Consider the following 12,599-nt stretch of genomic DNA (forward strand, 5'->3'; position numbering starts at 1 on the left):
AATCCATAACATCTGGCATGGTATACCATATGATTGTCTCATTCAAAATGGCCAATACTAGTCCATTTTAGCTCACTAATGCCTAGAATATCAATCTTCATGCGTTCCATTTCATTTTTGACGACTTTCAGTTTTCCTGGATTCCTGCTTTGTACGTTCCATGTTCCGATTATTAGTGGATATTTGCAATTGTTTCTTCTCACTTTGAGTCATGCCACATCAGCAAATGAACGTCCTGAAAGCCTTATTCCATCCATGTCACTAAGGTTGGCTCTACCTTGAGAGGCAGCTCTTCGCCAGTGGTATTTTGAGTGCCTTCCAACCTGAGGGGCTCATCTTCTGGGACTATATCACAGTGTTCCGATGCTATTCATAAGGTTTTCACTGGCCAATTTTTCCAGAAGTAGATGCTAGGTCCTTCTTCTCAGTCTGTCTTAGTCTGGAAGCTCCTCTGAAACCCGTCTGCCATGGTTGACGCTGCTGGTATTTGAAATACTGGTAGCATAGCTTCCTTATCATAGCAACATGCAAGCCACCACAGTACAACAAACTGCCATACTACTGGTGGGAGTTTAGGTTGCAAAAGTAGATTTCCTAAACTTTAGTAAACCTTAAGGAAAAGCAGATTCTTTTTATTAAAAAATCTATGCCCACATGTTGATTAAAACAGCAGAAAAGATTAATGTCCATTAGCTAAAACTGACCTGTGTTATACTGGGTCTTTTGGGTTGGAGGAACAGAGACCCAGTATATTATATTTTGTGATGAGGGTTTATTGTGTGGATTTTTGGGAAGTATTAGGAATCCCGGAAACCCTTCATCTACTTCTCAGAAAAGTGCAGTATAGTTCCGGATTCCATAGCTGTGCTAACAAGTCACCATTCTTGTGACTCTGCATGTCCACTACTGATCTTTCTGCCACTTTTGCTGCTGGCCTCCTTTTGATGACCTCATGGCTTTGCTTACATTGGCTTTTGCATGTCCGATAGGGTCGCTATGAGTCGGAATCGACTCGAGGGCACTGGGTTTTTTGGGACCCATCCTGTCCCTTTCCGTGAGTCTCCCATTCAGATTCCCTAAGAGAGAACCTGATTGGGTTGAGTAATCAGTTGTCAATAGGGAGTGTCCTTGGGCAGGGTTCCTGTGCAAGGTCATTTCTTAAAGGGCTGCTTTTCCTCATGCCTGGCCTGTAGATGATTATCTTTAACCCAGCTGCTAAACCCTGATCTAATCAGTTGCAGCTGGGCTTGTAAGGTCTTGAGATATAACACTTGGAAATCTATGAGGAATCGCCTGTGGCCAAATTGTCAGGAAGGGGACTTTGAGTGTGACAGGTCATCCATTTCTAGTGCAGAGTGTTCTTAAAAGGGCTCATTCTGTTTTCCTTAAAGGTAAGGACAGGGAGACTATAACCCCAGAGAGTTAGTTGGAAGAGGGTGAGTTAGCATGCCGAGCGGTCTCTCAACCCATTTTTTTCCTAAGGATAAAACAATCTAGTCATGTTCCTTGAGAAGGCTATTTGGTTAAATAAAATATTCAGAATTTTCAAGAGAGTGGCATAAAAAAATTTCCATCATTTATAAAAAAAAAAAAAAAAAAAGAACCTGATTATGAGTCAGGAACATCATTTTGAATAGCAGTTTGTCTATGCAGTGTATTTTGAAAAACAGACTGCCATTTCTGTTTTCTGAAGTGTTATTAAACACTGTTTTTTTATTTTTATCAAATTAATTTTTTTTTGCCTTTGTTTTTAGGAATTCCATACAAACAACTAACTGTTGGAGTCCCCAAGGAGATTTTCCAGAATGAGAAGCGAGTGGCATTGTCTCCTGCAGGTGTTCAGGCGTTGGTCAAGCAGGGTTTTAATGTTGTTGTGGAATCAGGCGCAGGTGAAGCTTCCAAGTTCTCGGATGATCACTATAGAGCAGCAGGTGCTCAAATCCAAGGGACGAAGGAAGTGCTGGCTTCTGATTTGGTGGTCAAGGTAATTATCCCCGTCTTCCTCCCATTTACAGCATGCTGACTTTTCAAAATCTTTTCATGGCAAAATTACATTACTTTCTTATAGGTGCCATAGCTTTCCATATTTTCAAAGGATGCCCTTTTTAAAGAAACAGTTACATGTTGTGAATATTCTTTATGTTCCAGTAGGACTTTTATCAGGCAGTGTGATAGATATTTAACCATGAGAACAGGAAAAGTGATCTTCAGACATTTTTACATTTGCTGTATGGAAATTGCCTTTTAATTGGCTAGGAAAAATACGCACAGGTGAGCATCTAAACTACTGTTAGAATGGAGAGAAGGCATGGAGCTCAGCTTAGACCTGAAGGTACAGTCGTCTTCTGATAACTAGGAGGCACAGTGATTTACACTGACATAAATGCTGTTTCTAGAGATGGCATGACTTTTGGAGAAAGCAGCGTTGGACTGAGTGGCGAGTAGCCTCACCTACTTTAATAAAAGGCCTTAAGGTGATGTATCATAGAATTCCGTATGCTTGAGTAGATTTAAGTCTAAAGTAAAAAATCATCTAGGAGAATGGAGAGAGAACTGTATCAAGAATCTAGCCTAAGATGACTGCTAGAATTGAGCATTAAATTCTGAGCCTCCTGCAACCAAGGCAAAAAGAGAGATACGGGTTATATAAGTCTAACTGTCAAATTAGAATAAGCTTCTCACTTTGTCAGGAAAGATAAGCTTTGTACTACATTCATTTCTAAGAGGAATCAGTTACATAGTTTTTTTATATAGTGTCCACTGAGTGAGTTGACGAGGTTTTAAATAGTGGTTTTACAGAAGATGCAAGACTGTTTTTTTCCAACCGTGTTTAAAAATTAAAGTTTATGGTATAGAGAGAAATTTAACTCAGTTAATAAAGCTTTTCAAGTATTTAAGTTGACAGATGCTTGGTGATATAACTCGATATCATAAAAGAGCCTAGAAAAAATACAAGAATAAATAAAATCCATTACTAAATATGTTCTAGGGATCAAAACCTTTTGCGATGTTCCACAAGAAAGAATTAGTAGGGTGCAAATAATTTTTGCAAATTCTCTGTGCCCTTTTAAAGAGTAACATTATGTGTGAGCATGTTAAAGACACTGAGAGATCCTGTAATATAGAAACTTGTATAACTTTACTACTAGCATTACTAAACTACCTGACCTTGGAGCCTCTTTTATTGAGTCAAGCCTGTTAATATCCCGAGGAACTAGTGATCCAAAGCACACAGGCAGGGAGACATTCTTTTGGCTTGGCTCACTCAGTTGCCTATAGACCCATCTGAGCATTTGATAGGAGCCAATAGAATCAATTCGAAGTTGTCCTCTAATTTTTACTAAATCTGTATTATAGATTTTCATTGAGGAAAACAGGTCTTGTCAGAGAGCTTTAATTGAAGTCCACGACTTAGAATCACAGGTATCATTTGATCAGCAACCAAAATAGAAATAACAAAGATGTCTCACGAGTAAATTGAGGTAAAATTCTGTGATAGGAAAATATTGACCCTGCATTTGTATCTCCTTTTAAGATGTAAATACCAGAGCCTCTGTTTTCTGTGTTTATTTGCCTAAAAGCACAGCTCCAAACTGGGAGCGAATGAAGTGATACACTTTACTTGAAGATTGATTTTAAACTTGCACATAAAACACTTCTAAAATGAAATTTTAAAATTTGTCTTTTAAAAAGTAGACATTTGAAATTTTCTGACATGTGATATGATTCATTGGCTTATGTGATACTTCTTAACATACTAGAGTGTATTTTAGCTTTTTGCCTAAATGTAATTTAGCAAGGCTACTAGTTTGAAATGTGTTCCTTTATAAATATTAATCTGGAATTTTGATATGACGTAAATTTATACAGGAGCCCTGATGGCTCAGTGATTAAGAGCTCAGCTATTAACCAAAAGGTCAGCAGTTTAAATCCACCAGCCATTCCTTGGAAACCCTATGGAGCAGTTCCACTCTGCCCTATAGGGTTGCTGTGAGTTGAAATTGATGCGATGGCAATGGGTTTGGTTTTTGATTATGCATACTACCAGGGAGACTTTAGTTTATAATGTTCGTAACTCCTCACTACTCTGAGTATTTATGCTTGTCAAAATTAGCAAGAATTGAAATTCTCGAACATATAACAAAAATTTTCTATTATTTTAATGTCTCTTAATCTTACCAGAGTAGTAGGTTTTGGGAGGACAAGTTTGCTGTAGAACCTATATATTTTTTCACTGCTCTACAATTAATTGTCAAGTCTGTCCAACACTGTGGAAACCCTGATGGTGTAGTGGTGAAGTGCTACAACTGCTAGCCAAGAGGTCAGCAGTTCAAATCCACCAGGCACTCCTTGGAAACTCTATGGGGCGGTTCTACTCTGTCCTACAGGGTTGCTATGAGTTGGAATTGACTCGATGGCAGTGGGTTTGGTTTGGTCCAACACTGTGTATTTCTCAGGTGTGTGCTCTTCTCCTAAATCAGCCCATTAGTCATCAGTCAGAGGATAGAGTGTATAGAACTTTGTGTGTCTTACCTTACTTAAGAATTTAGTTAGAAATTTATCGATGAAAGATTTACTTCCAGAATATTATTTTGTTCATGGCATAGTACCTAAATTGTTCGGTCTACCAAAAAATATGAATAAAGAGTTTATGTTTTTCATCTGTGACTATTTTTCAGGTGCGAGCTCCTATGGTTAATCCCACATTGGGTGTTCATGAAGCTGACCTTTTAAAGACATCAGGAACACTGATTAGTTTTATTTACCCAGCCCAAAATCCAGACTTGCTAAGTAAACTTTCTGAAAGAAAAACTACCGTCCTGGCAATGGACCAGGTTCCAAGAGTCACAATTGCTCAGGGATATGACGCGCTAAGCTCCATGGCCAACATTGCTGGGTAGGTTGATTTCCATTTTAGTATAAAGAAAAGCACAGTAGTGCTACAGAAACATTCTAACTATAGCTCTTCTCTCTTGCAGTGATTTTACTTGTAATAATTGGAGATTTCAGCCTTTTGAAAATGCACTTGGATTATTTTTGACTCATTATTTCATGATAACCAGACAGGAAATGATTCTGTGTGTTGCACTGTATGGGTAGAAGAGAAGTACTGATATAATTATCCATCAAAGGAAATAACTCATATTATTTGTATGAGAAATATAGTGTATTTCATATGTGTGTATATATACATATATGTATTAGGTTGAAATTGCCATTTTATAGGTCAGAAATTGTTGAATATTGGTAGTTTCATATGGTTCAACCTAATAGATGTATACATATGCATATACTTACATATATACCAATAAAAATCTATTGCCTTAGAGTCGATTCTGACTTATAGCAACCCTGTAGGACTGAGTGAAACTGCCCCATAGGGTATCCAAGGAGTGGCTGGTGGGTTTGAACTTTCAGCCTTTTGATTAGCAGCCAAATGGTTAACCAGTGCACCACCAGGGCTCCTGTACACACACGCACACACACACACACACACGCAAACACGCACAACGCACACACATACATATGCATGTACATGCAGATTTACCATCCTAATTAGATTTGCCTGGACAATTCAGAAAATATTTAACGAATAGGGAACATGTCTGCCAGGATTCATCTGGTGTCAGACTAACTGTATATCCTCTTACCTTTAAGGCTGAGAGGGCAATAAGCATCATTTGCCTGCCAGCACTAACACATTCCCCATTTATTGCCAGGAGCGCTATGTTGAGAAGCGTTCTAAGGCTTGTTCTGCTCAGAGGAACATGGCTATGATTGAGTAATCATGCCGGCCATGGCTGAGGGGTAAGGCAGAGTCAGCACATATGCTGCACTCATGTAGAGGGGGGAAAATGTGAACATTGGCTAATGCTTTTGAAATGAGCTTGTCTAAGAAACTATTTGAATTAGGTTTTAAGCGCAAAAACTTTTAGTAGTTGACATCTTACTGTTATGAATGAGGCACCAACAAAAGAAAATATTTATAAAATCAAATGGTGCATGAGAACTGAAGACCAACATGAATAAAACCTTTTATGGCTTGATATAGGTTTTATTTTTTAGGTGTAGCATATTAACTATGGCATGGATTCTACTTTGCATCTGAGTTGCTCCCTTGTGATATGAATAAGATACACTAATCCAAAATGGCAAGTTTAAAAACACATTTTAATGGTATATGCCAAATGGGGAAACCCTGGTGGTGTAGTGGTTAAGTGCTATGGCTGCTAACCAAAGGTTTGGCAGTTCAAATCCACCAGGTGCTCCTTGGAAACTATGGGGGCAGTTCTACTCTGTCCTATAGGATTGCTATGAGTCGGAATCAACTCGATGGCAGTGGTTTGGTTTCTTTTGGTATGCCAAATGGTTTGTTTGAATATATATTTTATGTGGTACAAAAGCAAAGTAAATAAATATGACAACAATGTGGGACTTAACATTTTATATAGAAAACGTACAATGTGGATTTTAAGGTATTGTTGATACTCTCATGTGAAATGTACATATGGGAAAGGGTACCAAAACTACTAGCTCTAAACCAGTGAGTTTTAGCTCCAGAATCTTTTGAGCAAATTAACTATTATAAGGCAGTATAAACAAATTGAAAAAGAGCAGAGTGCCTTTGGTGAAATTGGCTGGGGGGAGGGTGTGTTATGGTGGTCCAGAAACATGCCTACCCACTAGGGCTCAACTTTGAACCTTTGGGGGTCTGTGGAACCCAATTGGAAGAATCATTATCTTATGTCCTGAGCTGATACGTGCAAAGAGCATAGTTTGAATGAATCATGTAGTATACATACTCAACACGATGTGTGGGAAATCATCTAGCTCATACACACAGCCATATCACAGTGAAGATGTGCTGCTTCTAGTTCATTAATGTTCGTTCTGAGCTGTTTTCCTCTTACCAAAGAAATGAGGACACTATCACTCTTTCTCACCATCAACGCTCTCTTGTCTATTTCATGTATAATCAATCTCATGTTTGCTATTTTCTTCAAAGTAGCAACTGAATCTTTAAAAGCATTAATTCCAAAATTAATTTCTTATAGAGGCCTTTCAATCTTTATTGCATTTCCTGTTTGAAAATTTGCATCACTTGGATTCAGAAGTAAGACTAGCAAATTACGTAATCTCTAAAATATTGTTTTCCTTCTTCAGTATGATTTAATTCAAAATAACAATGATGACTGTTAGATGTTTTTGCATTAATTGTTAATCAGGCATTATTTCATAGAAATAGGATCAGGAAAAGATTTTGTGGCCTGTTAGCAGATAGGCCTTAACATTAAAAAGCTGCGTTATAAATTAAGATAGAGTATGTACTACTTAATGTGAATGTGCAAAAGTACCTTTCAAGTATAAAATGATAGGAAATTAAATTAGTGTGGTATGTCAAAAGTATCTTCTTAAAGAAAAAATGGTGTATTTTCCTAGTTTTCATTACAGAGTTTGTTTCTATAACTAAAAACATTGATATTTATCGAGTACTTATTGTGTGACTAATAAGTCAGTATATGAAGAAGAACAAGTGGGGCACCAGGATTGGAGGAAGACTCATTGCTGAAAGTGAAGAAGACTTGAAACACTTACTAATGAAGATCAAAGACCGTAGCCTTCAGTATGGATTGCACCTCAACATAAAGAAAACAAAAATCTTCACACCTGGACCAATGAGCAACATCATGATAAACGGAGAAAAGATTGAAGTTGTCAAGGATTTCATTTTACGTGGATCCACAATCAACAGCCATGGAAGCAGCAGTCCAGAAATCGAAAGATGAATCGCATTGGGTAAATCTGCTGCAAAGGACCTCTTTAAAGTGTCGAAGAGCAAGGATGTCACCTTGAAGACTAAGGTGCACCTGACCCAAGCCATGGCATTTTCAATTGCTTCATATGCATGTGAAAGCTGGACAATGAATAAGGAAGACCGAAGAAGAATTGACGCCTTTGAATGGTGGTGTTGGCAAAGAATATTGAATATACCATGGACTGCCAGAAGAATGAACAAATCTGTCTTAGAAGGAGGACAACCAGAATGCTCCTTAGAAGCAAGGATGGGAAGACTGCGTTTTACATACTTTGGACATGTTGTCAGGAGGGATCATTCCCTGGAGAAGGACATCATACTTGGCAAAGTACAGGGTCAGCCGAAAAGAGGAAGACCCTCAACGAGGTGGATTGATACAGTGGCTGCAACAATGATCTCAAGCATAACAATGATTGTAAGGATGGCGCAGGACCGGGGAGTATTTCATTCTGTTGTGCATAGGGTCGCTATGAGTCGGAAATGACTTGACGGCACCTAACAACAGCAACATTGTGTGATAGGGTTATGCTAAGTGTATTTTCTCATTTGGTCCTCACAACAACTTTAAGAGATAGATATCCTTTTTGTTTCTAGTTTATAGATGAGGAAACCATGATTTAGAGAGTTAAAGAAGTTTGCCCAAGGTTGTAAAGCTAGGCAGCGGTAGAACTAGGATACCTAGGTCAGTCTATCTCAAAATCCCATGCTTTTAACTATTAGAGGTCAAGGAAAGTACTTTATCTTCCCTAAGCTTGCAATCTTATTATGTAAGTATTTGCGAGCATATAGCAAGCCCAATTCTTTTAAATTATAAAGTAATTTTTCCCTCACTATGTAAGTACTACATAGCCATTAAAGAAAATTTGGACAATATAGTAATGTAAAACAAAATGTTTGTAAGTATCTGTAGTCCCAGTATCTGAAGAAAACCACTGTTAGCATTTTCTTGTCTTTCCTTCTTTTTTTTTTTTCCCCATCGCAACTGATCTTCTAAAATATTTATTATCAAGGGCCAGTGGCATCACGGATAAGAGTGTGCCTCCTTAGATAGATTGCCTGGGTTAGACTTCTGGTTCTGCCATTAGCTGGGTGACCTTGGTCAAGTCTCTTCATGTCTCTGTGCCTCAGTTTCCTCACCTACAAAATGAAGATAGTAATTGTACCCATAAAGTTGTTGGTGAAGATTAAAGGAGTTAAGTGTATATATACAGCGCTTAGAACTGTTCTTGGCACATAGAAAGCGCTATATAAACGTTAGCTGTTATTGTTTGATAGCTACGCTTAACTGATAACTTATGAGCCTAAAATCTTTAAATTTTCTTTTTTTTTTTAGTTATAAGGCTGTTGTACTAGCAGCAAATCATTTTGGACGATTTTTCACTGGTCAGATCACAGCTGCTGGAAAAGTTCCTCCGGCTAAGGTAGGCAAAACTTTTAATGTTTCATCCCAATGTTAACTAAGGCAAGAGAATGGATAGATTTAATATACTGTTTTTTAAAATTTTTGTTATATGTTACCTCTATAGTGATGACTTTGGTGGCTTATACAAATAAATATATGATGGAGCCTCAAAGCTAAACATTTAAATTGCTTAAAAAAAATGAATTTTGACTTTTCTGGAAGTTCTAATTTTTTTTTTTCCTATTTGGCCTTATTAACTTGAATTCTTAGAGACTATCAGACTAACTTGTTCTGTGTAGCCTGTTTCCTACTTTTTTAAAAAAGCTTTGAGATGCCATTCAGCGTATTTTGAGTTTTCCAATCATTGCGACATTTTGTTTCAGAGAAAAGACTTTCTTGGTTTTCTTGCTTTTTGCCAAATTTTGCTTCAAGAGGGCAGAAAATGGGAGATTGTGGTAATTAAGGAATCTGGCTGAGGAAGACAGTGCAATTTCTTTAATGTAGATTCAGAGCAGAGAGGGACAGTTAGTGATCAAAGGTAAGGATTGTTAGGTGAAAGAACAGGAGTATTGCATTGTGACCCTTCAACACCAAATACACTTAAGGATATAAGGACTTAACCTTTGGTATCAGGAATAGGACTTCAAATGTCATCTACCTGTCTACCTGCCTAGTGTCCTCTCTGTCTACAGGATATGAGCTTACTTGGTGCTTCATACTCTTACCTGCTTTGTTAAATAAACCTAGAGTTCACATACAAAATAAATCTAAAAAAAATGGAAAGAAGGTAATAGTAGCTTTGAAAAATATATATTGCTTTGAAAAACAGGCCAGGTTTAACAACAACAACAAGAAAAAACCAGCAAAAGGTATAAAAGAGAGACAAGGGAAGGAAAGAAGAAAGAGGAAAAAGGACACCAAGAATATGGTTTTAAGGAATGAAGACGTAGAACATTTACTCTTTGTTTTTTTTAAATTATGCTTTAGGTGGAAGTTTACAGAGCAAATTAGTTGCTCATTAAACAATTAATACACGTTTTGTGACATTGGTTGCCAACCTGTGATGTGTCAACCTTTTTCCCTTTTCTGCCTTAGCTTCTCCATTTTTGTTCTTTCAGCTTTCCTGTCCCCTCAGCCTTCTTGTCCTTGCCCCTGGGCTGGTGTGCCCATTTAGCCTCACGTACATGGTTAAAAAACCAAAAGCCAAACCCATTGCCGTGAGTTGATTCCGACTCATAGCGACCCTATAGGACAGAGTAGAACTGCCCCATAGGGCTTCTAAGGAGCGCCTGGTGGATTTGAACTGCTGAACTTTTGGTTAGCAGCCGTAGCTTTTAACCACTATGCTACCAGGGTTTCCACACATGGCTGAGCTACGTGTAGTGTTGTTTGTTTTATAGACCTGCCTAATCTTTGGCTGAAGGGTGAACCTCAGGAGTGTCTTCAGTACTGAGTTAAAAAGGTGTCCAGGGGCCATACTCTCGGTGTTCCTCCAATCTCTGTCAGACCAGTAAATCTAGTCTTTTAGGTTTGCAGTTTAGATTTTGTTCTGCATTTTTCCCCAGCTCTGTCTGGAGCATTTACCCTTTGGTCCTATTTTCTGATTTCTTTTGGATGGAGATCACTTAGTTTTTGGCATGCTTATTCTAAAATGTATCATTATAAGAGATATAAGATGTTTAAAGTAATATTTAATAAATCAAAACTGGTAGCAAATTAGAATATGTTGTTATTAGGGTTGCTATGTAACTAGGCAAAACATAGTAGATCATCAGATTCAGACCTAGGGCTATTCAGCATTTTTTTACTTTATAGATGTGAGGTTCAGTGACTACTTAATATGGCACTTCTAGTCATATTTTTTTTAACTCCCACAAAATGACTGGGTATGACTATACAAATGATGTGTATGGAACCCTAATGAGGGGATTGGTCAGTTTTGTCATCCTGCTAGGCTTAAAGCTAGACACTGAGAGAGAGTAGGAGTTGTAACATGAAAGATAGAGGGAGAGCTGTAACACCAGAAACAGCGAGAAGCAGTGGCAGAGAAATGGTGGCACTGGAGGCAGAATACTGCCTGGAGACCATAGGATACCAGCAGGTGCAGTGGGCTTCCTGGCCCAGAGAACGAGAAAGCTAAGTGTCTTCAGGCAGGAGGCTTGCTGGCGAAGTAGTGTGCCTCTGGATACTTGGAGCCAGGTTTGCCTACCTATGGAGCTAGAGCTGAGCACCTTCAGGCCAAGGCTTACTGGTAGAGTGGGGTGCCTCTGGGCACTTATTGGCAAGAGCTAAAAAATATTTGTAACACTTGCTCGAACAGGGCAGAGGCCAGGCCAAGGGCCAGCCCTGTAGGCTGTCCTGATCGAAGAACTGTATCCTGAGTGTTCCTGAACCTGAATTGTAACTTGTTACTTCCCTAATAAACGCCATAATCATGAGGATTGTCTGAATTCTGTGTGGCCATTGCAACGAATTACTGAACTCAGTAGAGAAGTGGAGTGTACCGTAGGAGGGACAGATGGTGTCAGAATTGGTAAAAGAGGCTGGGTGAGAGGAGGTATGTCTGACCTTTGCCTCATAGCAGTCAGCCTTGGGCTGTTGATCTTGATTTTCCTTTCCCTTTGTGAAGTTAGAGGAGGTCAGATGCCTCTACCACCCCATTTTTACAAAATGTTTTTACTTTATCACTTGAAATTGTGGTAAAAGGTTCTTGGAGGGTGGCTTATTTGATGCAGAATAGAATTTGAATTTGAAAAAAACTAGTGCAACTTGTAGAATTAGTATAAATGAAGATTGTAAAGTCTCCTGGCTTAAGAGGGGGCCAGCATACTTAGCAAGTAAGAGCAAACAACACAGATGTGATATGCGAAATGATTACATTTTGACTTCTTAGAATCATAAGGAAACATCTGGCACTTGTGGTGGCCAAAAGTTTGCTGCAGTTCTTAAACTGGCTGAGTACTTCGATGCAAAAATCCACTACTTGGCTTTGATTAGATTCTTTTTAGAAGTATGTGGAAGTTGAGAGGAAAGCTGCAAATGTAAAGGATAAAAAGTAAAACAAAAGACAACAGGCTTAAAGGAAGGGACATCAATCAGCCTTTAAAAGGTAGAAAAGTAACTGTCTTTACTGAGAATTCAAATCGCAGTTTAAGGGATTTTGGTTAGATGTCAAAAATATTTTTCTAATATTGAAGAACGAGACCCTAGTTGGGCTCGTCAAGATGCATTGCATAGTATTTTATTTGGATTTCCTTTAAACATGGAAGGTTCTTTTCTAGAATGAACTAAAATCAATCAGTGGAAAGCTTATAATATGCCAGGCACTGTTCTAACAGCTGGGGATATGACATTAACAAGACAAACAACCTCCCAGCTGCA

General features: G+C 38.3%; 1 protein-coding gene across 8 annotated transcripts in view; it reads left to right on the plus strand.

The window, feature by feature from the left end:
- The window catches only part of NNT (nicotinamide nucleotide transhydrogenase), a 126,741-nt gene that overhangs the window by 11,035 nt on the left and 103,107 nt on the right, over nt 1-12,599 (plus strand). For all 8 annotated transcript variants that reach the window (XM_049863273.1, XM_049863322.1, XM_049863291.1 and 5 more), the window contains 3 exons: nt 1,755-1,984; nt 4,680-4,897; nt 9,150-9,237. In XM_049863273.1, coding sequence (XP_049719230.1) covers nt 1,755-1,984; nt 4,680-4,897; nt 9,150-9,237 — 536 coding nt within the window. The remainder of the gene's footprint in view (nt 1-1,754; nt 1,985-4,679; nt 4,898-9,149; nt 9,238-12,599) is intronic.

Source organism: Elephas maximus, chromosome 2 (assembly GCF_024166365.1).
Source record: "Elephas maximus indicus isolate mEleMax1 chromosome 2, mEleMax1 primary haplotype, whole genome shotgun sequence".
Classification (NCBI taxonomy): Eukaryota; Metazoa; Chordata; class Mammalia; order Proboscidea; family Elephantidae; genus Elephas; species Elephas maximus.